This window comes from Podarcis muralis, chromosome 5 (genome assembly GCF_964188315.1).
Source record: "Podarcis muralis chromosome 5, rPodMur119.hap1.1, whole genome shotgun sequence".
NCBI classification, from domain to species: Eukaryota; Metazoa; Chordata; class Lepidosauria; order Squamata; family Lacertidae; genus Podarcis; species Podarcis muralis.
Window position 1 is genome coordinate 45,811,830 of NC_135659.1, and position 26,634 is coordinate 45,838,463.

Genomic DNA, 26,634 nt, shown 5'->3' on the forward strand with positions numbered 1-26,634 from the left:
GGATCTACCCATTTGTTAGGCAACCTGAACAAGCTAACGTAAGACATGATTTGTCAACAAACACTGTTTCTCAGTGTGTGCCCATGTGTAGAAGCTGAGAACCCAAATGAGAAGAGGCATCAAAGACAATATTTCTTAAAGAAAAAGTGGGAAGAGGTACATTCCAAAAATGTACTTGAGGATCCACTTCTCTTTATCCTATATTTGTACAGTGTTGTTGTGACCCGCCTTAGGTCAGACTGTAATGCAGTGGTAGGTCCCGACCCACTAACTGAAGACCAATAAAGTTAGTTAGATGGACTAACTTTATATGTCCCTATGATTTCCTTTGTCCAAGGCATATTAGCAACCACCCAGCTCCCACACACACAAAGGAACAAATCTCTCAAAGGCAAAAATATATTTTAATTTTCACAAAACATAATAATTTGATATTTTAAACCTTCATAAAGGTGGATGCATATTGCAGGCTTTGGGAATGGGGATAAATTATATATGGGATCCAGCCGTAATAGGATTTCTTTCTTAATCCAAATATACATACTGAACTGAACCAAAAAAAGGGGACAGAAATGTCCAGTGTGGTGAGTCAGTCTTATTGCCATCTGATGGTTCTGAGATGCCTCAGGTTGTTCTACAAAACAAAACCACACGGGATGCTCTCCCTTCTCCCATCACTGAGCGCAGTGGTTCATTGAAATGCAGTGACACAGAAACACTGTTTGAGGGAACTTGCTCTAAAGAGTTTCACTTTCATTTGCATAGGAAAACTGTGAGAGAAGTGACAGAAGGGGGACAAAAGCCAGCTTTTGAAAACTCCCCCAGAATCCCTGATGATCCAGAAAGTACTTGGACAAGATGAAGTATAAGACATGGGGTGGCACTTGGGGATCTCCCCCCAACATGAGCAGACTCTCTTCAGCTGGCCTGGCCAAGCACCATCACATGAGCCAACCGCCTGCATGAAATTCATTGCACTGTTTGCTCTCTGTATATCTATGGAGATACAGATATATATAGATACATAAACACAGGGATGCATGCCGCTTTGCTGAAGGAGTTCCTGAAAAACATGAGAATCAAAATTTTAATCATGTATTTGTTGCATGCTCATCCCAGTTCATTATTCATTTATTTTTATCCCAATTCATAACGCTGGCAGCTACCTTTCAAAATGCAGTCAAGAACCTAAGCAAAGAATCAGAACTCAAGGCAGAAATGTATTCATTTAGGTTTTATAAAGCCTGCTCTATCCAGTTATCCAGGGTGGTTAGTAGCAAGGAAATCAGAAGCAAAGGACTTAAGAATGTCCTTAAAAACCAAAAAGAAAATAAAAGCTTGAATAAAAACAAGTCTTCCAAATAATCCCCAGACTCAGGAAAAAAGAAGTGTTAAAAACTGGGAAAGGGCTATATAGCTCAGTGGTAGAGCACTTGCATGCCCAAAGGCTCAGGTTTAATTCCTGACATCTCCAGCTAGATGCCAGAGAAACTCCTTTCAAAAACACTGGAGAGCTGCTGCCAATCAGTGTAGGCAGCACTCAGCTAGATGGACCAAAGGTTCGTCTGATTCAGGAGACAACAGCTTCTTACATTTTATGCTGCACAGCAGCCACAGAAATACCTCTTTATGTGCCGTTGCAAGTATGGCCAGTGCATAGAGATAGCCACAGAGAGGCTGTTTTCTATGCTCCCAGGACACACTCATACAGGAATAATGCTATCCCACAGTGGTTATGAACTGAAAGTACACCTGAGCTACAGGATCAGGAATGAAAACTGATGTAACTACAGCAAACATACAAGCACCAGGTATGAGTTAACTGTGCCATTCCAGAAAGCCACAAGGGATTAGGCATTACTGCTGGGGCACATATTGCTATCCCTATGCAACACTTGGTCACCTGGTGATGTGTCCACTTCTGACATTGTACCAACACACATTCATGCACCTTCATATATATTTACCGTATTTTTCACACCATAGGACGCACTTTTTCCCTCCCAAAAAGCAAGGGAAAATGTGTGTGCGTCCTATGGAGCGAATGCAGGCTTTCGCTGAAGCCTGGAGAGTGAGAGGGGTCGGTGCGCACCGACCCCTCTCGCTCTCCAGGCTTCAGGAAGCTATCCGCTAGCCGTGGGAGACCCAGCTCTCCCACGGCTAGCGGACCGCTGCACTAATCCAGAAGCTTGGGGCGTGCGGAGCACAGCACGCCCCAAGCTTCTGGGTGCCGGCAAGGTCTCGCTAGCCCTGGGAGAGCCCCGCGACGTTGCGTGGCTCTCCCAGGGCTAGTGAAGCGCCGCGCTAATCCCGAAGCTTGGGGCGCGTGGAGCTCAGCGCGCCCCAAGCTTCTGGGTGCTGGCAAGGTCTCGCTAGCCCTGGGAGAGCCCCTCGACGTTGCGTGGCTCTCCCAGGGCTAGCGAAGCGCCGCGCTAATCCCGAAGCTTGGGGCGCGTGGAGCTCAGCGCGCCCCAAGCTTCTGGGTGCCGGCAAGGTCTCGCTAGTCCTGGGAGAGCCCCGCGACGTTGCGTGGCTCTCCCAGGGCTAGCGAAGCGCCGCGCTAATCCCGAAGCTTGGGGCGCGTGGAGCTCAGCGCGCCCCAAGCTTCTGGGTGCCGGCAAGGTCTCGCTAGCCCTGGGAGAGCCCCGCGACGTTGCGTGGCTCTCCCAGGGCTAGCGAAGCGCCGCGCTAATCCCGAAGCTTGGGGCGCGTGGAGCTCAGCGCGCCCCAAGCTTCTGGGTGCCGGCAAGGTCTCGCTAGCCCTGGGAGAGCCCCGCGACGTTGCGTGGCTCTCCCAGGGCTAGCGAAGCGCCGGGCTAATCCCGAAGCTTGGGGCGCGTGGAGCTCAGCGCGCCCCAAGCTTCTGGGTGCCGGCAAGGTCTCGCCAGCCCTGGGAGAGCCCCGCGACGTTGCGTGGCTCTCCCAGGGCTAGCGAAGCGCCGCGCTAATCCCGAAGCTTGGGGCGCGTGGAGCTCAGCGCGCCCCAAGCTTCTGGGTGCCGGCAAGGTCTCGCTAGCCCTGGGAGAGCCCCGCGACGTTGCGTGGCTCTCCCAGGGCTAGCGAAGCGCCGCGCTAATCCCGAAGCTTGGGGCTTCGGGATTAGCGCTCCGCTCAGCCTGCTTCCCGGAGTTCCAGGCGCCCTGAAAGCAGAGCTCCAGGCGCTTCGGGAACACATCCGCAGCATGGGGAGCCTTGCAGGAATTCCCCACAGGGCTCCCCACGCTGCGGATAGCAGCCTGCTGCCTGGCGGGTGGGGCGCCCTGAAGCAGAGCGCCCCTCGCGCCAGGCATACATCCGCAGAGTGGGGAGCCTTGCAGGAGTTCCCGACAAGGCTCCCCACGCTGCGGATAGCAGCCTGCTGCCTGGCGGGTGGGGCGCCCTGAAGCAGAGCGCCCCTCGCGCCAGGCAGACATCCGCAGAGTGGGGAGGCTTGCAGGAGTTCCCGACAAGGCTCCCCACGCTGCGGATAGCAGCCTGCTGCCTGGCGGGTGGGGCGCCCTGAAGCAGAGCGCCCCTCGCGCCAGGCAGACATCCCCAGAGTGGGGAGGCTTGCAGGAGTTCCCGACAAGGCTCCCCACGCTGCGGATAGCAGCCTGCTGCCTGGCGGGTGGGGCGCCCTGAAGCAGAGCGCCCCTCGCGCCAGGCATACATCCGCAGAGTGGGGAGCCTTGCAGGAGTTCCCGACAAGGCTCCCCACGCTGCGGATAGCAGCCTGCTGCCTGGCGGGTGGGGCGCCCTGAAGCAGAGCGCCCCTCGCGCCAGGCAGACATCCGCAGAGTGGGGAGGCTTGCAGGAGTTCCCAACAAGGCTCCCCACGCTGCGGATAGCAGCCTGCTGCCTGGCGGGTGGGGCGCCCTGAAGCAGAGCGCCCCTCGCGCCAGGCATACATCCGCAGAGTGGGGAACCTTGCAGGAGTTCCCCACAGGGCTCCCCACGCTGCGGATAGCAGCCTGCTGCCTGGCGGGTGGGGCGCCCTGAAGCAGAGCTCCCCGCCCGCCAGACAGACATCGGCCAGCCCCACAAGCTTGGGGGACAGCAGGGAGGCGCAGCGCCACTATCCCGCTGTTCCTCGACCTGGTTCGGTTTCCCTGACCTGCTTTTGGGGGGGAAATAAAGGGGAAATTTTTTTCCTTTATTCCCCCCCAAAAAAACTAGGTGCGTCCTATGGTCCGGTGCGTCCAATCGTGCGAAAAATACGGTATCTGTCAACCCAACCACTAACAGAATTGGGTCACAAATATTATTTTGTGTACAGGCTGAGGGTGCCATAGAAAAGCAGGTTGTGTAAACTATATAACTAGAATAGCATTGAAAGTAATTTTCTACCATGTGATACACTTGGTTCAATCAAAGTTTATCTTCATTATTCCTCGACCTCCTGTTCTTCCTCCTCCTCCTCCTCTTCCATTTCCTCCTCCGAATGATCCCTATTCTTCAAAGGGTCGCTGAATTCAAAGTTTCCTTCTATGTCCAACACCTGTAGATGTTTCAGCCTCTGGAATGTGCTTTCTTTTACTGCATTGAATGCAATCTTGTTAAACCTTGAAGATAAAAAAAGAGAGTTTCTGGTGTTAGAACTTAGTAAGTAGTCCCACTAGAAGGAGCCAGTGCAAGTGCTCCTGTTTGTACAATTCTCCTCACCCCCAAGTCCCCTCAATTAGCTGTGGGGACGTCAGGAGAACCAATAGGAGAACACATGCAGGAGGAGTGAGGGGGGAGGTTGTTCCATCATAATCAAACTGTTATTAACCCAAAGATCTACCAGTAGATCCTGATCTACCTTCTGGACAGCCCTGATAGAGACAATCCATCTAATCTCCTAGACAGACAAAATGAAGTATTTCCTTAAGGACTGCATAGCTAAATGATGGAACTCACTTTCACAAAATTTAGTGATGGCTCCCAACTTGGTTAACTAGTCATAATTCAGAATGCATCTGGATACCAGTTGCTGCAGAACATGATTAGGGACACAGGTGACGCTGTGGGTTAAACCACAGAGCCTAGGACTTGCCGATCAGAAGGTCAGTGGTTCGAATCCCCGCGATGGGGTGAGCTTGGTCCCTGCCTGGTCCCTGCTCCTGCCAACCTAGCAGTTCGAAAGCACGTCAAAGTGCAAGTAGATAAATAGGTACCCCTCCGGCGGGAAGGAAAACAGTGTTTCTGTGCCCTGCTCCAGTTTGCCAGAAGTGGCTTAGTCATGCTGGCCACATGATCCGGAAGCTGTACGCCAGCTCCCTCGGCCAATAAAGTGAGATGAGTGCCACAACCCCAGAGTCGGTCATGACTGGACCTAATGGTCAGGGGTCCCTTTACCTTTACCTATGATTCGGAGAATGTTATCATGCTCATGTTCTGCTTATAGGCTTCCCATAGGCATCTAGTTGGCCACTTGTGAAAGCACAATGCTGGGCTAGATCGACTTTTGGTCTGATCCAGTAGAACTCTCCTTATGTTCACATCTGGATTAGCAAAAGTAATCTGAACGTTTGGATCATTGGTCATTTGTACCCTGGTTACCTGCAAAGGGCTAAGGCCAGAATTCAACAATCACACAGCTAGGTTCTGCATGACCAAGAGGGCTTTGGGACTTCTTGAATTGCATCTCCTCATGCCATATAATCAACCGCTTATAAAACTGAGGAGACTCTTAATGGCAATTTTAGATACAGCACTGAGTGGGTGGTATTCCGTTGTTCAACTTAACATGCAACAAATCCCACCAGGCCTGTCTAAACACTTTAGGTGTTCCAAAGAAGAGTTTTCTCAGCCTTGCCCTTGACTGGATGCATCTCGGTCAGGCAAGGGAACCTTTCTTCTGGACTACAAACCTGAGATAAATTCCCTTTATGTTGGGTGTGGATTCAAAGGCATTCTCTGGCACTGTGGTAATCTTGTTGTTCTGGAGGTACAGATACTCTAGAGATTCTGGCAAATCAGATGGAATAGAAGTCAGCTGATTGCCAGCTATGTCTAATATCTGAAAGGAAAAACAGACAGCACAACATTAGTTGGAAGTAATTAATGGAAATCAGTTTGCTTTGAAATGGGCTAGATTGATTATACTGTACAAAAATGTTGAGCTTTGTTTCCTTTGGCCCTTGCTTTCACCTTCTCTGGTCCTTTGGATTACAGTGGTACCTCGGGTTAAGTACTTAATTCGTTCCAGAGGTCTGTTCTTAACCTAAAACTGTTCTTAACCTGAAGCACCACTTTAGCGAATGGGGCCTCCTGCTGCTGCCATGCCACAGGAGCACAATTTCTGTTCTCATCCTGAAGCAAAGTTCTTAACCCAAGGTAATATTTCTGGGTTAGCGGAGTCTGTAACCTGAAGCATATGTAACCTGAAGTGTATGTAACCCGGGGTACCGCTGTATTGCCTGTTCTCCTGTGCCTTGTAAACCATTCTTTCAGGTCTCTCCTCCTAGTCAATTACCCTTCCTTTTGGCCCACCTAATGTTGGACATTTGTATTGAAGTGTGGCCATAGCAACAAGTGAGCAGCAGTCCCAGCTTCCCTCCTTGGTTGCCTCTGCATCAGCTTTCTTCCTCTTGGCCCATTTCCTGTAGCTTTGTTCTGACAGCCTGGCCAGCTGAACAGTAACAGCTGCAGCTGCTGTTGAATCTGCAGCACACACCACAGTGTTTGGCATTTGATGCTCAGAATTCTGAGAATTCTCAGAATTCTGGACACGTGAGTAGGGCACGGGGAAGAGAATGGCCTAGTGACTTGTGACTTCAAATTATGCATTTGAAGCTTGTTTGCTCCTACTGTGGACTTGGAGGGCTTTCCCCCAGGCAAAAACTTGAATATTCTCCAAACACAGATACAGTGGTACCTCAGGTTACAGACGCTTCAAGTTACAGACTCCGCTAACCCAGAAATAGTACCTCCGGTTAAGAACTTTGCTTCAGGATGAGAACAGAAATTGTGCAGTAGCAGCACGGCGGCAGCGGGAGGCCCCATTAGCTAAAGTGGTGGTTCAGGTTAAGAACAGACCTCCAGAACGAATTAAGTTCTTTACCTGAGGTATCACTGTACTAACCTCCTGAGTGAGCTGTCTCACAGTAACCTCTCCAGCCTGGGCCAGTGAGGTCGTTCATGAAGAGCACAATTCATATACTTGCATGAAGCATTTTTACAGAGAAACACATGTTATTATAGAAGAAAACACTTCTTTACTTGCAAGTAAGTCTAAGTCTGCGTATACACCATACATTTAAAGTCCATGACTTCCCCTGAAGAATCCTGGGAACTGTAGTTTGCTAAGGTGGGGGGGGGGGAGGGAAAGGAATTGCAGCTCTGTGAGGTGTAGGGGTGGTGGAGAAATGTGCTACAAGTGGGCTGAGGACTCAACCAGCCCAGAGTTTGCTTACTTGCTATCTTTGTGAAGTGGTCTTGCTTTCAGTGACTTCCTGCAGATTGTCTCAATATCAGATTTATTTTTATTTTTAGACTATTGTTAACATGATTACATCTTTGCTTATATTTTTAGTCAGCTACCACCACCGTCAAAGTTTGATCTTAACTGTCTGCTAAGTGGGTACAGCTGAAATGTGTATTCACTTTAACTTCTGCCTCATTGATTGACTGTTGAGGTGATGAAGTTAGCCATTAGCCAACATTAACATTGATCGTATGGTAATTCAACTCCAATTAACTTACATCATAGGCTATGCAAGGTTCAAGTTAATATAAAATTTACGATGAACATCAGGAATTAAATGAATATCCAATGTGTGTGTGTGTGTTTATGTATATATTAATACGAAAAAAGGAACAGCCCATGGGGAGATAATTCCACCTAGCAAGCTGAAATGTTTGCGCTGACATAATGATTTACACATAGAGCAATGCTGAATTCCTCCCAGGCTGGTTTTTTTCAGGACTGGTGATGTTAAATGATTGTGATCATGAAAAATCCACCCTCAATCTGGGAAAGTGTCAAGTGAGCAGATCTTTGGGGGCTTAAATTGCTCCTGTTCTTAGAACAAGCGTCATTCTTTAAACAGTGTCATTGTCTGTCTTCTCAGAAATTTATTAAACAAACAATTCCCCCCCCCCCCAAAAAAAATCCTATGGGTATAGGCAAAGCAAAGCTCTGCAAAAGGCAGTGCTCCAATTCCCCCCAATTCCTACAGGGCCTTACTCAAAATAAAATGAGCTAAATATTAAATTTATATAATGAAAGGATTCTGCCTTTCTGAAGAACATTCCAGACTGGAATCAGCAGACTGGAGAAGCAGCCAGAAGTTCAAGCTCTCACACAAAGATTACTCAATATATTTGGCTTTGGAGAAACAGAGCTGGAAATCACGCAAAAACATCTTTCTATGAAAAACTAGTTCAGCCAGTTTCTGGCTAAATATGCCACTTGAGCACTTTTGCTTTTTGGTCCCAACTGGAGCCAAGAAAAGCAGAGTTGTTTAAAAGGCAAAATAAATAACAATAAAACCCATGGTTGACACCTAAACCCATATTCATTAACTTACTGTTTCTCACCTGTCTCATCTGGCAGGGGTGGGGCGGGGTGGGGCAGTGTAATAATCTGTGTCTTCAATAACCACTAACTTTTTTATATAGATGGCAAGACCACAAAGTTTTGTGTGTGTGTGTGTGTTTTAATGAACTATAGAGCCTAGTGTGAGAGCCATTTTAACATATGCCCTCCTCTCTACCGTTTTAACCAAAGTTACAGAAAGCTATACTTAGTGACAAGGGTTTGCAATGCTTCCCCCAGAAAGCTCAGGTTCAGAATCTGGGGGGTCTCCAGGAGAGTTTAATGGCTGTGAAGCAGCCACCAAGAATGTATTTTCATTTAACCCTAGTTCTCTAAACTTTATGCCAGCAGGACCTTCTCAATAGATCTTTATGGAAGAGCAACATAAGAAATCTGTGCAGATGCTGGAGTCTTCCATTGACCATCCTGTCTCAGGAAACTAGTAGGTTCTAGAGCTGAGCTTAAATATCTCTGAAGACACCTTTTCCTGAGAAAACTTCTGATATTTTTCTTCTTTTCATATCTGGAAACAGCTCTACAGGCTTGTCATCTGAGTGAAAAGTAGAGATATAAGGAGGCAGTGACTTCCATCCCATCCTGGGTTCATTGCAGTCAGCACTGTTTCCTTTGCACTACAGTTCAGCTTTCACTAAAATCTATGCTATTATTAGTTTCACTATCTGCTGTGGCCGAAACTTAGGAAATTAATTATATAATTAATTTAAATGCATTTCATTGGAAGGGAAATGTCAAACACAATACAGCAAATAATGCAATTATGTACGTAACATTTGTGTACAGAAAAACCCAATGACACTGAAGACTGCTCATATTCACTTACGTGATTTCTGTTCCTAACCTCTAATGAACATGCAAACTGTGGGGATTTCCACTCTTGTTTCTGTTTTTGATGGAATGACATCCCATCTGAAAACCAACTTCCAAAACATATAGCTTTTCTGCACCAATACTATGCCATCCTGGTAGAATTTCTTACATCTGTAACTAGCCCATTTGGACCAATCTTCAGATCAGAGGAGATAAATATTTCCCAGTTCCCTGCTTCCACTTCCTTGAGTTTTACATACAATGTTCACCCTGATCCAGAGATTCACAATCTTAGCTGAAAACTGTACTTCTGCAAATGAAGTTCATTACCTCAAACCAATTTCAAATTTAAATTATTACACTTGAAAACTGAACTCATTTGCATGTACTGTTAATCATATAATTGCTAGTCTTATAAAACAAACTGGAGGCCTTGAAAATCTCTCTTTGAAATGCTATTGTACAACACCAACTGTTTGTCTCTTTATAATTCTTGCCATCCTTTTTTTGGCGTCTCAACACAACACACCTATGCCCCCCCCTTTGCCTTTATGTACTGCCCTTCGATCTTGCCCCAAGCTTCCAGATTCTGTGGTGAAATAACACAACATTCTACTTCCTTTTCTTTTCATAGTAAGTATACTTGCATAATTCCTTCTGTTTGCAAAATCTATTTCAATTACGGAAGTTGGATTTCTTTGCTGATGTATTGACTTTATTCTGTGTTTATGTCTAAATGAAATAGTCGCACAATATCAGTGACATGCTTGTACCTTGAGACTGGTGAGATCCTGCCACGACCCACTGTATATTGAACCAACTTTCAATTTGTTGTTGCTCAAATACAGCTCCTGCAGCTTTGACATCCCAGATAACGTGCGCCTGGGAATAGAGCTGATCTCGTTCACTTTCAGTTTCAGGCTTAGCAGGTTCTTTGGGAAGCCGTAAGGCATGGTATTGAGATTATTGCCTGAAAGATCCAAAGATTTCAGTAGCCTCAGCTTACGGAAAGCCTCCCGATGAATCTGTGAGCTGGTGATCTTATTGTAACTAAGGTTTAGCTCCTCCATAAAATAAGTGGTAGCAAAATCATTTCTGTTAATTTCCGATATCTGGTTGTGAAGAATCATAAGAGTTTTAACCCGTCTGGGCAGCCCACTGGGGATCTTTTCCAGCTGGTTGTTGTACAAGTGGACTGTGTGTAACTTCTTCAGGCCATGGAAAGCCTGAGGGTGGATCCCCCAGGCCTTCAACTTGTTATTGTGAAGCAGAAGGTATTCCAGGTTCTTGATCTGGGTCAAGACATCCCTGCCTATTGACTTAATTGCATTCTTCTCTAGGTGGAGAAGGACGATGTTTCGAGGTAAGCCACTTGGGATCTGGGAAAGGTTATTGCTGGACAAATCCAGGTACTCGAGGCTCGAAAGTTTCCTTGGAAGAAAAAGGGGTGAAATGAATGTTCTTAGTTAAACTTTTTTTAAAAAAATGAATGGAAATCTATAAAGTGGGGTGAGAAACTTGTGCCCTTCCAGCTGTTGCTGGGCTCCATCTCTCATCATCCTTGACCTTTTAATTTTAGGCAAGCTTGCTGGGGTTGATGTAAGATGGGGTCTAACAATATCAGAAGCAAGATTAGCTGATTGTTGGGTTCCATCAGCCCCACATGTTCCACCTCCACTTTATAGCCTAACTTAATAACTTAGTAGCTTTTGATTTGAACTTAAGTGTTCTGCAAAAACATTTATGCTCCCTCCTCTAACTACTCATAGGATCTAATGAAAGACCTCCATATGCCACAGTTTCCCTTTATATCCCAGTCAGAAAACTGTGGTTTAATCGTCAACTCTAAACTAGGAAACAAAATCAGAGTTTGAATCTGGGTGCTTGGAAGCATAGAGTGTGGGATTATTTCCCAAGCTTTGCATTAGCTCAGAAAATGAACAGTTATTTTCAGAGAGTCAATTCAATCGCAGTGCCTAACAAAAATAGAGGGAAAGTTATTCTCATATGCAGCCCTGTTTTGGGTATTAAAAAAAAGTGTCAATTCTCATATATTGATAAAAATGTTGTGCGTGCCAGCACAAAATGGATGCCATGGGCAGCAAAGAAAGAAGAGGTGGCAGTATTCCATAATACCACAAAAAACACAGCTTATAGGAGATTGGATGTGTTGTAATTGTTCTTAATGTGTTGACAAATTATTAACAAAGTAGAATAGCTGTAAGGCAACATGTGGCTGACATCCGCTAAAGAAAATCAACATGCTCACCAAAAGGTTTCATTGTCCATGCCCTCATTTGTCAGTTTGTTGTTCTGCAAATACAGCTCTCGAAGTCCTGAAAGCTCACTAAAAGCTCCTTTAGGAATCTTCTCCAATTTGTTGTTCTGCCATAAGAAACACAGGAAGTAGATCATGAATTTGTTCATCCTAACATCATAGTCCTCAAAGTACAAGGTGGACATCTCTGAGGTGGTACAGTCATATTAAAGGTAAAAGGTAAAGGTACCCCTGCCCGTACGGGCCAGTCTTGACAGACTCTAGGGTTGTGCGCCCATCTCACTCAAGAGGCCGGGGGCCAGCGCTGTCCGGAGACACTTCCGGGTCACGTGGCCAGCGTGACAAGCTGCATCTGGCGAGCCAGCGCAGCACACAGAAACGCCGTTTACCTTCCCGCCAGTAAGCGGTCCCTATTTATCTACTTGCACCTGGGGGTGCTTTCGAACTGCTAGGTTGGCAGGCGCTGGGACCGAGCAACGGGAGCGCACCCCGCCGTGGGGATTCGAACCGTCGACCTTTCGATCGGCAAGCCCTAGGCGCTGAGACTTTTGCCCACAGCGCCACCCGCGTCCCACAGTGATATTAGAGTTGCCAAAAACAGTTTTCTGCAGCTAACAAATTCCTGGATAAATAGAAATGTTTTTAAATTTCTTCTGAAAATTAATAACGATGGAGACAGATGCACCTCACTAGGGAGGGAATTCTACAACTGGGGAACCACCACTGAAAAGGCCCTGTTACAGGTCAGCGCCAACTGGGCAGCCTCTAGTGGCGGTACTACCAGCAAGGCCTTCTCTGCCAATTGTAGGGTCTGAGGTGGTTGGTATTGGGAAAGCTGCTATTTTAGCTACTTGGGTCCCAAGCAATTTGTGGATGATGATGATGATGATGATGATGATGATTTATATGCTAGTAAGGTAAAGGTAAAGGTACCCCTGCCCATACGGGCCAGTCTTGACAGACTCTAGGGTTGTGCGCTCATCTCACTCTAGAGGCCGGGAGCCAGCGCTGTCCGGAGACACTTCCGGGTCACGTGGCCAGCATGACGAAGCTGCTCTGGCGAGCCTGCACCAACGCAGCACACGGAAACGCCGTTTACCTTCCCGCTATAAAGCGGTACCTATTTATCTACTTGCACTTAGGGGTGCTTTCGAACTGCTAGGTGGGCAGGAGCTGGGACCGAACGACGGGAGCTCACCCCGCCACGGGGATTCGAACCGCCCACCATGCGATCGGCAAGTCCTAGGTGCTGAGGTTTTACCCACAGCGCCACCCGCGTCCCACTTATATGCTAGTACTGACACCTTGAATTTGGCCAGTACAGTGCTTTCAGGACCTGTGTCACATGGTTCCATTGAAGTACCCCACTTTCCAGCTTAGCAACTGCATTCTACGCTAGCTGACAGCTACTAGCTGCAGCCTCTAGACAGCCTTCAAGGGTAGCCCCATGTAAAGTGCATAAAGTAGCAGGTCACTAGACTGTGCACAGCTGAGGCCAGGCTATGCCAGTCCAGGAATGGCTGTAGCTGGCAAACAAGCTTACGTTGGACATAAGCACTCCTAGCCACAGAATACCTCAGATACTCTTGGACAGAGAGCACAACCCACAAACATGATAGACAGAAAAACAGACAGACAGCTAGATAGACATGTGGTGATTTCAAAGGAATCAGATTTACAAAGTGTGATTTCCTGCCATGTAAAGAAGCACAATCCCATCCCCAAGGAGAAGAACTACTGTAATAGAATTGCCATCTTACCTTTAGATGTAGTTTATACAGTGCTGATGGTAAATTCTTTGGAACGTATTTTAAGAAATTGCTGGACATGATCAAGACCTCCACATTATCAGAACCATTGAACATGCTTTCTGGTAATCCAGCATCTTCCAGTTTATTGTTGTGAAGGTACACTGACCTACCGGAAATGGAAATAGACTAAGTTGGGAATGAGTGCAGATATAGCTACTTGGTTTTGTTTCATAAAGTTTTATGAAAATGACCTCTAAAAACTATTGATCAGGAGGTGAAACAAATGTGGCATCAGTAAGTTAGCTGATAAGAACCTGAGAATAGGTGAAATTGGAGGAAAAAGTTAATTTTATTTTGGTTGAAATTATACCTAATTAAGTACTCAAGTGTTTGGAAAATAAATCTAAAATTAGAGGTATAATATGGGGAAAAATACAAATAAGAAATTAAAATAAGGTGATAATTTGCTGTAAAGAATTTTATAAACCTGGAAAGCAGGAATGGAAGATGTGAGGAAGTCCAAAAGTAAGGAAAGCATGAATATTAAGAACTTGGATACGATGTTATAATTTTGTTTTTTGTCTTTTTTTTCTTTCTTTTTTCTTTTATGTATGTATTGTTATTGTTATTTTTTTGTGTTTGTATACTGTACTGTTGGGTATGGGATTATATATGTTGGGTGATAAATGTAAAAAATCTTGAATAAATATTATAAAAAAAACAACTATTGATCAGGAGCTCCTCCTCACCTTGTTGAGCCTTGGGATCAATTGGGAAACCTAGGGGGGCTGGGCTGAGCCCCCAGGTCATGTTGCCTGCCCTTGCCTTAAATACAGGCTGATGACTGCTACCCATTGCCATCCTTTTGGATGTGGGGCTACTAACCCACCCTGGTTGCTGGAGTACTGAGAGCCCTGAGGCCTCCTAAGGAGCCACTCATTGCTTTTCATTATGATCCTCTGGTTTTATTCCTTCAGATCCTGAAACTTAAAGACTACATAAGACTGAAGCTCTGATACTCACCTAGTTTTTTTATTCCTGCCGCAGTCCCAATAGAAAGCTTTACCCCCCCAAAACCAAAGTCCCTAAACAGAAGGTAACCTCAACTATAAATTGTGGAGGAGAATTCTGTATCAGACTTCATTACTGGATAGAGAAACTGTGGTCCTCCAAATGTTGTTCTACCCATCAGCCTCAGCCAGCATGGCCAATGATCAGGCATGATGTGTGCTACAGTCCAACAAATACTGGGCCGCATACCTGATCTATGTAGTCTTCCTTATTCTTGTTTATGAAGTATTTGCTAGCAAATCTTTGAGGGGTGATGTTGGGAATCTCTACTCCTGGACAAACTGATCACAAAACCAATGAGCTGAATTTCTGTTACAGTATTCTGAGACACTTTCCAGCAAAACTGCTATTTGCATGCAAATGACATCCAACAGAAGCCACCAGAATTAATTCGTCTTCAAAGATAAACAATTCTTTTCCTCTGGCTACAATTTGTAGGCCGCAAGTGGTTTTTACTAAACAATTACTTTCTCCCATCTGCCACAGAAGCAGTGCGACATTCTTCCTCTTACAGTTGCCTCTTAACCCCTCTGTTTACCTCAGGTTTGGCTTCTGTCCGAATGTGAGCTCATAAATCTTAGTGAGATTATTGGCTGCAAAATCAGCACTGATCAAGGTCCTCGGGAGGCATTTCGGAGCCGCCGTGAGCTGGAAAACAAAATATGGTGCCAGAAGAGGATATTGTGGTCTGAGACACAAGGCTTCAAACCGCCACCATTGCCAGTTTTGCAACAAAAGATTATCAGGCTATTTGTTTCAATGAGGAAACCTAACAAGGTCAATCTCCGAAAAGTGAAGCTCCCTCACAGCAATGAGGATTTCTGTCTTCCTCACAAATATAAGTAAACACTGTAGGAAACAGTTAATTTTTTGTTTCAGCGTCCCTGGAAGGAGTTTTGTTTGTATTGAGACATATTTTGTTTTGTTAATACTGGGGGGAAATAGTGGATTCAGAGAGTAAATAAATGTTATGCTACGTTTATAATCCTTTCAAGAAATAGTTCAGTGACTTTTCCTGGAAAAATCTCATGAGAAAACAAGAGTATATGACAGGCTCCCCCTCTGAGTTTTCATCAAATTTCTGAAGGGTACTTCTTCTCACGCTATCTTTGAAAGACATGGGTTTACTTTGTGAGCTGTAACCTTGTCTGCAGGCATGTTAGATTGTAATGGACAAACTATGAATATATTATTCAATATTTATTTAGTGTCTGTTGGAAGCTGAGCATTGTACAGAACAGAGGAAAGACATATTGTGAAAGAAATGAAATTATTCAGAAAGAATATGCTCTTAATACAAATTTGCTTGTGGAAAATTTAAATGTGTGCTCTTCTAATGTAGTTTATTTTCAAAATTCGTACTTATGAATCCTGTTAGTTTTAAGATTTTAGTACCGTACTACATTTGACAAGGTGGTTACTTAATAACACTGCCAATAACACAAGGCTGGGGAACTGGATCGCTTTAAGTTTTAACATATATTATCAACAGGAAAGACCCAAGAATTTGTCTCTTTAAAAATAAATAAATTAAAAATGAGTTGGGAAATTAAATTCTGGAGATTCAAATTGCAAATGTGCGTACAATATTCCCACTATATTTTTTTTTACGTTCAGCTTATGTAACTTTTAATGCTTTGCTTTCATAGCCAAAGTGGTACTATAAAAAAAATAAAAATGTATCAACAGGTTCAGTGAAGCTCCAAGGTTTACAGAAGTACAAAAGCAATTTCAAAGGGGGGGGGGACCACTGAGGTGAGGGTGATTCACCCAAAACAGTCCAATGAAGACTGAATATGCTCAGTTTTCATAGAATGCTGGTTGACATTTTGGGACAGAAATGGAATCCAGGAGAAGGGCATGGCAGGCTGCCTGGCATCCCAACCAGAAACACTCCACGCTGCAACATTTTGTTGCAGGTCCCACTTCTAATACTGTTTCAGAAGTTACATTTTCTCAGATGAATTTTAGATTTCCTGCTACAGATATTTTTATTTCCGTTTGGCATAGGTATATATTATCATCAAGCCTTATATGTGGTCTTCTAGTCAAAATTGCCAAGCACATAACAGTACATGATTCTTGTGAAAGCACCCTGTCTCCAGCATATCCTTGCCCTCATGCTAAGTATGGGCCTTGGCTATACTGCACTGTTTACTTCAGTGTCCTAGTTCTCAGTATTTTCACCATGGTTCTGAATATGTAAAGCTACCAAGCTATGTTTGCATGTGTATACCATATTCAAAGTTTTGCTTCTATTATTCAGATACAATTTTCTTCTGCAGCAGGAACAGGGAGGTTAATGGCCATTTTATCACATAGAGCTGGGTGGGGGGGGTGGAATTGGACAGAAACGTTCTGGAATATTAGTCACAGCCTGGCTCGTGTTCTTCTTTTTTTTTGCAGCTGTTCACTGCCAAAACTGTTACATGGAAAATTGCTGTAAATGGGAGGAAAGGACATGATGTTACTGGAGAAGCAGTTTGATACTGCACCTAACCCACAACAGGGTAAACTCATTTGAAAGAGTTGGTGGAGTCAATGCAGTTTCCTTTGATATGATAACCACTCAGATTGTCAATGATCAGCTACTGCTACACCAATACAGTCGGTGCTGTGGAAAATGGAAGTTTCAAGGGCCACAGCTATGGAACACCATGAAACTGTTTACTGCTGTCTGTCTGTAGCACGTCACGGTCCCAACTGCATCTTTAAAGTTCTAACACTCTAAGCTTTTCAACTCTAATACAGTTGAAAAGCAAGCCACTGTCAAACTACTCTTTAGTTACGAAGAAAGGGATGATTCAGTCTCTTTCAACTCATGTCAGTTTCACAGGTGCTTTTTCATAAGTCCGTTCTGTCTTGTTTCTTAATTCATCTGCATTTCTAACTTTAAAACATGCACATTTAAATAAGTATTTTTCAACATATTGTCTCACAAAATATTCATTTCCAAATGTATTTTGTTCTGAATGGGCATTTCATAAGTTTTATATGTTTTTCGAGCCAAGAATTGCATTGCGACATAGATCCACACATTAGTCTCTCTGGGATCAGTCAGTTCATGCAAATAATGAATTCCTCAAGCAATACTAAACGAAGAAACTAGGTAAAGTGTTTATCTCAACCAAGGGTGGGGAACCTCCAGCTCAGGGGCCAAATGTGACCTTCTGGGCCTCTCTGTCCAGACTCCATGCCATACCCCTCATTGATTTTGCTCCACCCGCTCCTTGTGTGCTCTTGCCTGCCCAGATTGTGGCCTTGAAATGTCATCACTCTTCTTATTTGCCTGGGTGGAGATGGGGGTGTGTGGGTGTAAAATCCTGTGAATACAGTAGAAGTCCAAAAGAAATATCTATTGCTCCCACCACGGTTCCCCATGAGGGAATGTGGCCCTTGGCTAAAAAGGGCTCCTGGTCCCCAGTCCATACACACATAACCAACAGCAGCTCTTGTAAGACCACATTTGCTTACCTGATTATTGGCAAGATACAGGTAATTCAAGTTCTCCAGCTGGTCAAACACTTCTTCTGGAAGTCCTTCAAATAATAGGAATATTTTGACAATTAGTACCCCTCAGGAGTTGCCAATGAGCAACTAAAGGATTTTAATCTATGATCATCATTCTTACCCTTTAAAAAATGACTAGAAATATCAGATTCGTATTTAATTTTTATCTTTATGTAAGTTGGAACCCAAAGAGCTACTTTAGGCACACCCAAAGGTTTCACCATTTCCAGTGAGAATTTCTTTCATGTTTTGAGCAGCAGGTCATTCCAGATTACAATTTGCTTTTGAAAGTCCCCCTCAGTTTCAAATGTAGCTTCCTATGCAGCTCACCCCACCCCCGCCCCTAATATAAGCCCAAAGCCCTCTTTGACACATAGAACTAGCTGTGAGCATGCTTGCATCCCAAAATAAAAACAAGTCGTTACAAAAGATGTGGATTAGACTTAGCCTTTAAGGGTCTGCAGAGTAGGCTGTTGTAGGTTAACATTTGTACTTGTGTCCATAATCAGGGTACTATTTTCTTTTTGTAGTGAAGCATTTTCAATGGATCTCTAAAGACCGACATGTACATGAAGCCCATGCTATCTGGCAATGCCTGCCCTCAGACAACCAAAGGTCTCCTATTCTCTTAAATGTGGTCTCCAGTAAAAGGCTTTTATTGAGAGCGTAGACCTGAAGTTTCTCCACCAACTGAATTTTTGGAATGTTGCTTCCTTCACGTAGAAGGAAGCAACAAGGTGCTTCCAAACATACACTTGGACTATTACCGGTAATTGGTTTTCAGTCCCAGACTTGAACACACATAAGCACACACCTGGATTCTCCTCAAGATTTCTTAATTGCAGCAGCATAATTTGGGAAAGGGACGTGGGTGGCGCTGAGGGTAAAAGCCTCAGCGCCTAGGGCTTGTCGATCGTATGGTCGGCAGTTCGAATCCCCGCGGCGGGGTGCGCTCCCACTGCTCGGTCCCAGCGCCTGCCAACCTAGCAGTTCGAAAGCACCCCCGGGTGCAGGTAGATAAATAGGGACCGCTTACTGGCGGGAAGGTAAACGGCGTTTCCGTGTGCTGCGCTGGCTCGCCAGATGCAGCTTTGTCACGCTGGCCACGTGACCCGGAAGTGTTTGCGGACAGCGCTGGCCCCCGGCCTCTTGAGTGAGATGGGCGCACAACCCCAGAGTCTGTCAAGACTGGCCCGTACGGGCAGGGGTACCTTTACCTTTTAATTTGGGGAAGGGGGCGGTTAGAGTTAAGCCATAGTGTGAATGTGACCTCCGAAAATTATGTCAATCTGCTGCAAATCATCCAGAGACAAAGGCAACACAAAGTGTTCCACTAGCATCCCTCTCTGCTCCTTTCCCAGCTTCCTTGTTAATTGTTTTGCCACCACTAATGAGCTGGCACCAGAGGCCATGCTATTGCCTCTGGCTCTTCCTCCGCTCAGCCTCACTCTGAGAACACCTTCTCTAAATAATCCCTTCCTGGCCCTTCCTCAGAGTAAGACAAACAGGAGTGGGAGCAGAGGTATGGTCAATGCTGCCACTGCTAAATTAGTAGCAGCAAAGCAGTTAATGAGGGGAAGAGGTGAGCAAGTGGGGGCCATGGTGGTGGCAGAGAGGGGAAAAGCAGGGAATGGCTCTGCAGAACTACATATATACAGTGTGAGTAGCTGTGCAGGCAGGCAGTAGCTGTCTGGCAAGGCCAGTGGGGGAGGGGGAGGGAGGCTGGGAATACAAATCCACAGACACCCGTTGCCTGAGGCAATTGCCTCATTTTGTCTCAATGAGATCTTACCAGAGGTTCCCAAACCGCCTTCTGCCTACCTTAAACAACTCCACAGTCCCTGCACGTGCTATCTCTCTCCCCACGTCAAACCCCTCCTCAAAACCCACTTCTTCTATGTGACCCACATCCCTTCAATCTTCATCCCCAGCTATAGGTAAAGGTAAAGGTAAAGGACCCCTGGACAGTTAAGTCCAGTCGAATCTGACTATGGGGTGAAGCACTCATGTCCGCTTTCAGGCCAAGGGGGCTGGCGTTTGTCCACAGACAGCTTTCCCGTGCAACAGGTCACCGTGATGAGTGTCAGAGTGCACTGAAATGCCATTTACCTTTCTGTCGCAGCAGCACCTATTTATATTCTCACGCTGGTATGCTTTCAAACTGCTAGGTTGGCAGGAGCAGGGACAGAGCAATGGGAGCTCAACATGTTGCAGGGATTCGAACTGCCGACCTTACAATCAGCAAGCCCTAGAGGCTTGGTGGTTTACACTACAGCACCACCTGCGTCCCTCCCCAGATATAACCAAGTTCTGAGTATGCACAAGAGTGTTTGCCTTCATTCTGTCTTTCCCACCCTCTTCTCTCTGTATATCTGTATGTACGTAGCTCTTTTACATATCATGCATGTGGATAGCACCTGCACCAAACTTATAAAGTTCCGGAAATTAGGACTTTACAATACTATCAAGAGTTACTTTAAGCCAAGGAAAGAGGGGATCAAATTACATTTCACTCCTCCTAGTGGGTGATATGCAGTGTTAGTCATTGGCAAGCATCAACATTCCTCCTAGTCCAATGAAAGACAGTGAATCAGGAGTTAAGAGGCCAGTCTGGATTTTTGCAGCTTACCTTTGGAAGTGAGTCTATTATTTTGCAAGTTGAGTGTTTCTAGCCTGTAAAGACGTGCCAGCTCCTCTGGAAAGATTTCTTCTATCTGATTGTTCTGAAAGAAGTGAAAAGATTTATCAGGACCTCGAGGCACATGGGAACATTCCCCATTGAAACGAAAGGGCGCTTCCGAGAATCTTCACCTGGATTTGAATGGCAGGATCGCTTCTCTCTAAAATGGGCTGGTGGGATGGAGCTGTTCAGCCTTCTGTCCTGCTGATGCAGCTGCTTTGGAGCACAAGCTTTTGCTTGTGCTGCAGCAGACACATGCACAGAGAGAGAGAGCACAAGACAGAACCAGGCAAATCATATGGGCCAGAATCAAAGAGCTGCTTTAGAGGCACCCAAGAACTTGGACTTGCCCAGCTGATTTTTTAAAAAACGAGTATTTTCTTTTTGAAGTGCAAACACTCACGTCCTATTTCAAACTGCTTTGAAAACCCCCTTCAGCTCAAAAAGAAGGTTGTGGGTGGCTATTATGTAAGCCCAAACATTCCTTAAGCATGCAGACAAGTCGTGCAGTTCTTTGGATGTAGGCCATAGTGGATGTGGAAGATTACTGAATTTTACAACGTATGTTTGTGCAGAATTTTGCATCCTCACTGATAATATAGCTGTGTCTAGGGGCACTTCCAGACTGAATCCTGCAGCCTGACAACAGCAACACTCACATGACGTTAAATTGAGGATGTGGAGGACTTGCACAGCAACCCCGTCTCCCCAAAAGATTGGACTTTTTGCGACTATAAAAGTGATGGGAAAATACACTGGGAAATGTCTGATAGCACTTGCTTTGATGCTGCATTATCTAACCTCCTGCAAATAAGTCAGAATGAATGTTCATTAAATAGCTGTCATCTAGTCTCCCTGCAAACAAACCAGGATGAATGTGTAGTAAACAAGCTATCTGGAAGCACCCTGTATGACTAGTACAATAAGCTAAGAATGCCTTAGCTCACACTGCACTCTTCCACAAATAGGCCACAAATCAATATTTTCATAATACCTTTTCCCTTAGCCAGACTTGATACCTTTGCTTTAGGCCCTGTATTGTACAAACATCATTATGAACAGCTACAAGAAAACTGTGGGCCTGATCCCACAAACAGTTTGCAGTCCATGTTTAGTTTTACAATACCTGTAAGGAAAGGTGGCTTGTCAGTTCTGGTACATCTATGGGAAATTCTTTCAGTGAAAATCCTCCACAATCCACAATTCCTTCTGGACTGCAAGTGCATTTTTTAGGACAATCTGGAGCCAAGGAATTACGTTCTGGGTCGATTAGTTCCGATGAATCTTCTGGGAACTCATTGCTGTCTGCATTCTTCCGAGCTTGAATCCTGCTGGAGCTAAGTGCCAAGAGCCATAGCACAGGGAACAGGGACCCGAACTTTAAGTACATTTCCACTGAAATCAAGGAAACATCAGTGAGTTGGGGATCAGTTAATAGCAGCTCTTTTTAAAGGTAGGCTTGAACCTCTACAATGGCACAAAGGAATATGGACATCTGACAATTCATTTACTACCAGACCCTGAAGATTAAATGCTTGGAAGTGTGGCTTAATTGCTAAGTCACTGGAAAGGGACCTCCAGTCCATTGGCTCCATCATGCCTGGGGGTCGGTGGGTTCTGATTTGGCCTGTGAGGCCATTTCACCAAGCCATGCCCACTCCACACACCCCCATATATGACAACATACAACTGCACCTGCAAAGAAACAGTCAGAAGTCTTAAAATGCACTTCTGATTGTCCCTTGGCAAGTGGAGCTTGTATTTAATGCTTTTGAAATTTGACACCAAATGCAAGCCCCACTGAGATTCTTTCCACGGAGGAGCTACCAAACCATGGTGACACTCTGGAGTTTAGGAGTTTTGGAATGGGAACTCCAGTCTAGCTGATCCAAGCAGGACTTCAACCTTTGCTTGGATCTCCCTTCTCAGTTCAGCTTTGCAGATGCCGTCAGGAGTTGGGGACCTCAGGGCTGGGCTGAAAAGATTCTCCAACCTGGTGCTAAGTCACAGGTCGACATAGGACGATTTGCAAATACAAGAAGATGCTTAGCTTTCTTCCTTTCCCAAGTGGGGTCACCAGAAAGAAAAAACAAAAGCTTCTTTACCTTAGCAGCTGTGCAAAAGGTAAAATGTTGACAGCTGCAGGTTTTCTTATAGCTGCAACACTAGGATTTGACAACTGACACCCTCCTCATTTGAAGCTCAGTATGTCCAAGACTGAAATTCTCACATTTCTTTCCATTTTCTCTTCTCCTTGTATTCTTTCCTTATCAATTGACAAAGTTGCCATCCACCCAGTTGAACGGACCTGTTGCCTTTGTTCTCTATACTCAAGCCACAGACACGGCGTGTTGCAGCAACAGACTTTGGTCTTTCAAATTTCAGCAGTACCCTGTGTAAGGCTAAAATTCGGAACGCACCCCCTCACCTTCCGTTCTGCTCAATCCACATCATAGCAACACCCTGCAGCGCCCCCTAGGCTCAGAGCCCAGTGTGGCAGAACCAGTCACGCTGCCCTAAACCCGCTTTTGTTGTGCTGCATCACCTGTTGCAGCATTGCATCCTATCTGTTCCCTTGCAATCACTCTGATCTGCATCTTTCTTGACTAGGCTACTGCATCCTTATATTTGGTCTTGCATTGCCTCACCTTGGTCCCTTCACCTGTATCCTGCACTTGGTTCCCAAAATCATTCACCTCTCATTACTCTGGCCACGTGTCCCCAACTCCTTAAATCGTTACAATAACATCCTGTCTGTTCCCAGGTCCAGCACAAACTCCTTGCCCTTGCCTCTACACCACTGCATTATCTTTCTTTTTCACTGACATTCCTAATACATCCCTGCTGCCTGCAAACTTAGCTCCTCCTGTTCCAACACCTGGGTGGTGGTGCCTCTCGTTTCTTTCCAATCCTTCCTTAAAACCCAGCTCTTCTGTAAGTCCTTTCATACAACCTTCTGATTCTCATGGCTTACTGTAATTCAGCTTGTAACTTTATATAACCATGTGCAACAGATGGCCATCTGTCACATATGTTTTAATTGAGATTCCTGCATTGCAGGGGGTTGGACTAGAGGACCCTCAGGGTCCCTTCCAATTCTGTGATTCTATGCCACCAAAACAATTGCATGTTACTTCCCTGTTTATTGTTTTCTCCATTTTCAGAGAGAGAGAGAGAGAGGCTTTTGCCCATAACAACTCAGTAAGCATGTGACAGAGCAAATAGTTAAACCATTGTCTGCAGAATATCCCCAAAGAGGAGGATTTTGTTCTGGCTAAGTTTCACGAACCAGATCCAAGCTGTTTGTTGTCCACAATCCAGTTTCTATCATCAAACCTTAAATGACTTCCTTTTCTGGGACTGCAACACCCACTACTGCATATCTTCCTGACATGCTGTGTATGCTGCAGCAAATTTGTAAATTTCTGAATGTGTCAGATGAGTATTTAATGGCAATTGCACTCACTTCAAAGTGGGAGCATCTCATTTGACCTCAGGTGTGCTTTATTGGAGTATAAAGTCATACAAAGATTATTCAATTTTCCTTTTGGCAGAGTTTTGCCTGGTCCACTCCACTATGAAGCTAGAAGGAACCCATGCCACTGACATCCATCTGTCTTGAGCTTTTGTAGCAGTCACTACTCCGGTACCAAAGAAAGACACTTGGGATAAAAAAAACATCTGCTGGCAAGACTGACAAACCCAGCAAGCTATTCTGATTTCTTTTGCAGTTTGAAGAAAGCCTTAAGATGGGTTTCCCCCCTCCTCTTTAAGTTGTTACATAAACTTATCCTAGGTTTGTTGTCTCACTTTGGCTTCATCTCCCAAGTCTCTGCAGAGAGCCCACCAAAGTTTGGCTCAAATCCTGCGCCTGTCTCAGCAAAGTACAGCGAGAGAGATGTATAAAGTTTCTTCTGCTTAAGAAGCCAGAACATACTGGTTTTGTTTTGAGGTCCAGAATAGCATCTCTGCCTCCCAAAGCCCTGCATCTGCAGCACCGGTGGTGAATTATGTGCCCAGCAGTGCTTGGAAGGTTCAGGGGTTGTTTTCCAGAAAAAGCAATTAGACATGCACAGTGCCTGTGGCTCTCTTGCTGTGAGGCACTGTTACACCCTCCAATTAGCAGGTTATGCATGTTTAGGTGTGCATAATGAGTTTTCAAGCAGCCGCGGCAAAAACAAAAAACCAAAGAAGCTGTTCTCTGCCCTCCAAGTTGTCATGCTATTGTCAGAGAGTAAAAAGTGCAGAAAACAAAAACTCACCTCTGTTTAGCTGGTGGTGATGAGTGTCTGGAGAAAAGCGTTTCTCTTGTTGCCCCCCCAAAGGCTCCGCTTGCTCATGCCATGTCAATTACACACTCGAAGCGCCGAACACTTTCCCCCTTTCCCAAGTCAGATCCTTTCCAGATGTGATCAGCAGAACTAGAAAGGGAGAGGGGGGGGGAGAGAGGAATAGGCAACTCTCTCTCCCAAAGAGAATTTCCTGTCCTTTCCTATGCAGAGAGGAATTTTCCAAAGTCACCATATGGGAAAATGTAAGAGAAGAGAGTGGAAGAGGGGGCAGGAGGCAGAAGAGGAGGGAGAAATTAATAGCTGTATGTATTCAGTGGCTTGGACAAAGATTAAACTTCCAGTCACTTTTTATCAGCACAACTCACAGGAATAACAAGGTAAAGGAGAAGGAGCAGTAATCTATACATGAGGCAGACAGAGCAAAGGGTTTAAAAGTGTGTGTGTTTTCTCGACAGTCCTGCCTCCTGTTTGACATTTTTGCCTGACAAATTCTGGATTCTACATTTTGGTGGCTACCCAACTTGGGTTGCCTGAATAAAATAATATTCTTGCTAGTTTTTAAGGTGTCGCAATACTTTCTCTTTGTTTTTGAATTTTAAAAAGGGAACAGATGTCATTCATTCATTCCTATCCCTTTCCTTTGGGTTTTCAGTATACTGACAGGTCTTTATTATGTGAGACTTCAGGCAACTTGGGATTCCCCTCAGTGAGACATTTCCCTCCAATCCTGTTTCTGCCACTTTTTCTTTGGGATACCATAATCAGCAGCAAGCACTATCTCCACATTGTCATTTTTTCCATGGGAGAGCTACGTTTTCTCTGTAACGTAACATGATTTGTGAGCCGCAGTCACAGCAGCACTTCCAGAGACCATGCAAATTTAAATGGGAAAGAAATTTCTTTCACAGAAATGGCATGCATTAAAAGACACCATGCACTACAAATAATTTCCCCTTTTGTAACCTTAACATACCTGTGAGAAGCCTGCAGGAAACCACTCCCCTTTGGGTTCTTGCTGGGCATCAAAAATTCCTCAGTCTTCCTTTCCCAATTCACATGAGCATTTGCTCAGACTAAAGTCTTATTGTTTCCTCTCCCTCCACCTTCCCCACCCCCAAAATCTTGGCTTACTTTAACTGGAATGGATCCACCTCTGGACCATTAAGCTATTCCCAAAAGCTGGTGTGAGGGAAGTGCATATTTGTATAAAGCAAACTGGCTGCTTGGTGCAAACTGACTCAGATCTAAGGTTTATTCTGAACTCTATGACCTCAGGACCACACATGCAACAGCAGTATCAGAAAACACACACACACACAGTATGTATGGTGAGTTTGGAGGCCTTAAATCAGTGATGGCCAAACTCGGCCCTCCAGATGTTTTGGGACTACAACTCCCATCATCCCTAGCTAACAGGACCAGTGGTCAGGGATGATGGGAATTGTAGTCCCAAAACAGCTGGAGGGCCAAGTTGGGCCATCACTGCCTTAAATCAAAACAGGGAAACATTTGGAATAGTATAGCCTTAGCCAGTTCCCCACACCTGACTTAATCATACTAGTGCATGAAAAAGATGCCCTCAGTTGGCATTTGCTTTAAAAGCATTTCTCAAACTTTTTGAACCCAAGCAGCATTTTTAAGCTTCCTCTTGCCCACACCTCAATATGGGCAAACTAAGGGCTCATCCATACTTTATTTTGTGCTATGTTTCTAGGCACAGGTCC

At 45.1% G+C, this 26,634-nt stretch overlaps 1 protein-coding gene across 4 annotated transcripts; it reads right to left on the minus strand.

Annotated features, from left to right (window-relative positions):
* Window positions 1-385: 385 nt before the first annotated feature.
* On the minus strand, window positions 386-26,029 carry PODN (podocan). 4 transcript variants are annotated; one of them, XM_028733454.2, is made up of 12 exons: window positions 25,884-26,029; window positions 24,881-25,039; window positions 21,745-22,013; window positions 20,568-20,661; window positions 17,903-17,967; window positions 14,967-15,076; window positions 13,367-13,523; window positions 11,598-11,713; window positions 10,102-10,759; window positions 5,832-5,980; window positions 4,327-4,541; window positions 386-1,063 (listed from the first exon to the last, which is right to left on the minus strand). In XM_028733454.2, exons 3-11 carry the CDS (start codon window positions 22,006-22,008, stop codon window positions 4,364-4,366), a joined length of 1,791 nt encoding a protein of 596 aa, XP_028589287.2. In that variant the 5' UTR covers window positions 22,009-22,013; window positions 24,881-25,039; window positions 25,884-26,029; the 3' UTR covers window positions 386-1,063; window positions 4,327-4,363. The 4 variants fall into 4 exon arrangements, with proteins under 4 accessions (XP_028589287.2, XP_077784851.1, XP_028589288.2 ...); XM_077928725.1 differs by having other exon boundaries at window positions 24,881-25,110; window positions 25,884-26,003; XM_028733455.2 differs by lacking the exon at window positions 24,881-25,039 and having other exon boundaries at window positions 25,884-26,016.
* Window positions 26,030-26,634: the final 605 nt, after the last annotated feature.